This window comes from Penaeus vannamei, chromosome 38 (genome assembly GCF_042767895.1).
Source record: "Penaeus vannamei isolate JL-2024 chromosome 38, ASM4276789v1, whole genome shotgun sequence".
NCBI classification, from domain to species: domain Eukaryota; kingdom Metazoa; phylum Arthropoda; class Malacostraca; order Decapoda; family Penaeidae; genus Penaeus; species Penaeus vannamei.
This window is the reverse complement of record NC_091586.1, coordinates 2,654,388-2,656,887: the sequence shown is the minus strand read 5'-3', so window position 1 is coordinate 2,656,887 and position 2,500 is coordinate 2,654,388. Positions and strand designations below refer to the sequence as shown.

The following is a 2,500-nucleotide window of genomic DNA, read 5'->3' as shown; positions in this document are numbered from 1 at the left end:
TCGCAAATGGAAAAAATATATATAAAAATCATATAGACTCGGACATCACCTGCGATCCTAACTTAACGTTCTCTTTCCGTCTCCTCAGTCAGCATGAAGGTCCTCGCAGCTCTCCTGGCTCTGTGTGGCGTGGCCGCCGCCAACTCCCCCTTCCGCTTCTCCGACGGCTACCTCGACGTCCTCGGCGCAGAGCCCGTTCAGGCCTTCGACTGTGCCGGTCGAAGCTACGGCTATTACGCCGACGTCAGCAGCGACTGCCGAGTGTTCCACGTGTGCCTGCCCGTGGCTGACGACCTGGGCGACGTGCTCGAGACCGCCCACTTCTCCTTCTTCTGCGGCAACCAGACCGTGTTCAGCCAGGAGTCCCTCACCTGCGCCCACCCCGAGGAGGCCTTCCCCTGCGACCAGGCCGAGACCCTCTTCGACTCCGTCAACGCTCTCTTCGGTGTCATTCCCGACGAAAAATAACGGATATGATCTAGTTAAACAACCACTATGTAACAGAAACAATAAACCAACCACACGTAATATCTACTTCTTTTATTCCTTCTTCTTTTCTCACATCATGAATTAATAGCTAGAATCCCATGATTGTTTCCATTATTTAATGTATATTTGTTACAATGACTCGGATCTTAATTAACAGTTTACAGGTTTAATGGATTAGCTATGTGATTGACTTGCTCTTCTGATACAGTCCTATGAAAATTAACACCAGAGAAAAATATCTGTAAACCAGAAAGGCTATGAAAGTACTTGCAAACTCCACTCATGAGGCAACATTGGCTTTCTCATTGCCTATAGATATTTTTCCCACATGCTAGTGATAAGAAACCAGTTAGAAAAGTGAATAAGTTTGCGTTTCTTTGGTGGCAAACGGGTTTCCTTCTTTTGTATCATAGTTATACCATGTTAGGTAAGGTCATACCCCTTGCGTTTACGATAGTGGTTCTCGGTATTTGGGAAATTCCGTGATTTGAAAATTACATTTTAAAGGCTGCTGGTTTTAGAGACATCAGGGAATACAAAATACAATGTAAAAGAATCAACAGCAAGAGTCTTACTTGGCGACTTTAGCAAGTAAATACACACACCCGCGCGCGTGCACACCCACAAACGCATAAACTAGAAAATTGAAAAAAGTTCTAGAACACATATATGCACGCGTGCACTTTTGAATGAAGCCAGACATGCTGAACAAATATGCAAATCCACATTTCTGCAGTTACACAAGTAATTGGCATTAGTGTTTCAAACCGTATCCATGATACACTATTCACACAAGTGCAAATAACTTACCCACACATACTGGAAATACCTCTAGAGGTTAAAGGTAAAGGAAATCTCCAGCTGAAAAGAACCACAACAAAAGTTGTACTTGTTAATGAAACACCAACCGGAAACATGATGTCAAATCAAATAAAAGGACCGGCTGACACCAGAGCGAAAACTCATTTACTTATTTACTAATGAGTCTCCTCTCATTATCATTCTTGGCCAAACCGCAGAGCAAGCTTTATATCGGGATAACATATTGAAATGCATTTCTTAAAAATGATAATGATAATAAAATGAATTAATGAAAATAAGTAATGAGAATACTGTCCCTACATTTTTTTCTTAAACAATACCATAAGAATGACGAAAAGGATACAGATGTTTAGTGTAGTTGGTTTATTGTTTCTGTTACATAGTGAATGTTTAACTAGATCATATAAATTATTTTTCTTCGGGAATGACGCCGAAGAGAGCGTTGACGGAGTCGAAGAGGGTCTCGGCCTGGTCGCAGGGGAAGGCCTCCTCGGGGTGGGCGCAGGTGAGGGACTCCTGGCTGAACACGGTCTGGTTGCCGCAGAAGAAGGAGAAGTGGGCGGTCTCGAGCACGTCGCCCAGGTCGTCAGCCACGGGCAGGCACACGTGGAACACGCGGCAGTCGCTGCTGACGTCGGCGTAATAGCCGTAGCTTCGACCGGCACAGTCGAAGGCCTGAACGGGCTCTGCGCCGAGGACGTCGAGGTAGCCGTCGGAGAAGCGGAAGGGGGAGTTGGCGGCGGCCACGCCACACAGAGCCAGGAGAGCTGCGAGGACCTTCATGCTGACTGAGGAGACGGAAAGGGAGGATTATGATGGGATCGCAGCTGTTTAAGTATATGCTTTTATTTTATCCTTTGCGAAGATTCACTACACACAACAACACTTAAACACATGTAGCTTCGTGGACACTAAGACTCTGAGTGTTGTCAGTGACCTTCCTCTCACTTACTGGATGTTCAGTGACGGTGTCTGGCGAGGGAGTGAGTGCCCACGAAGCGCTCATGCCCCTTATATACACGCCATTCCCCTTGGTATGCAGCTGAAGGTGACGTAGTGATTTATGAGTGGTTAGACGTTAGCATGGTTAATTCTTTCAAAGGATAATAGGCTAATCGAAGTACCAAATTATAAAACAAAACAATTATGCAGATAATGAATTTTATTTAGCTTTTCTGGGAAACACACA

The 2,500-nt window shown here is 45.0% G+C and overlaps 2 protein-coding genes across 2 annotated transcripts in view; one reads left to right on the top strand and one right to left on the bottom strand.

The window, feature by feature from the left end:
- Positions 1-528, top strand: part of LOC113802386 (U-scoloptoxin(01)-Cw1a-like) — a 649-nt gene extending 121 nt beyond the window's left edge. The window contains exon 2 of the mRNA XM_027352960.2: positions 89-528. Within this exon, the coding sequence (XP_027208761.1) occupies positions 94-468 (375 nt within the window). The 5' untranslated portion in view covers positions 89-93 and the 3' untranslated portion in view covers positions 469-528. The remainder of the gene's footprint in view (positions 1-88) is intronic.
- A 1,141-nt stretch (positions 529-1,669) lies between these two features.
- LOC138859797 (U-scoloptoxin(01)-Cw1a-like) lies at positions 1,670-2,307 on the bottom strand. Its single transcript, XM_070116060.1, has 2 exons — positions 2,264-2,307; positions 1,670-2,099 (listed from the first exon to the last, which is right to left on the bottom strand). The coding sequence occupies exon 2, from the start codon at positions 2,092-2,094 to the stop codon at positions 1,720-1,722; it is 375 nt and encodes a 124-aa protein (XP_069972161.1). The 5' UTR covers positions 2,095-2,099; positions 2,264-2,307; the 3' UTR covers positions 1,670-1,719.
- Between the last annotated feature and the right edge of the window lie 193 nt (positions 2,308-2,500).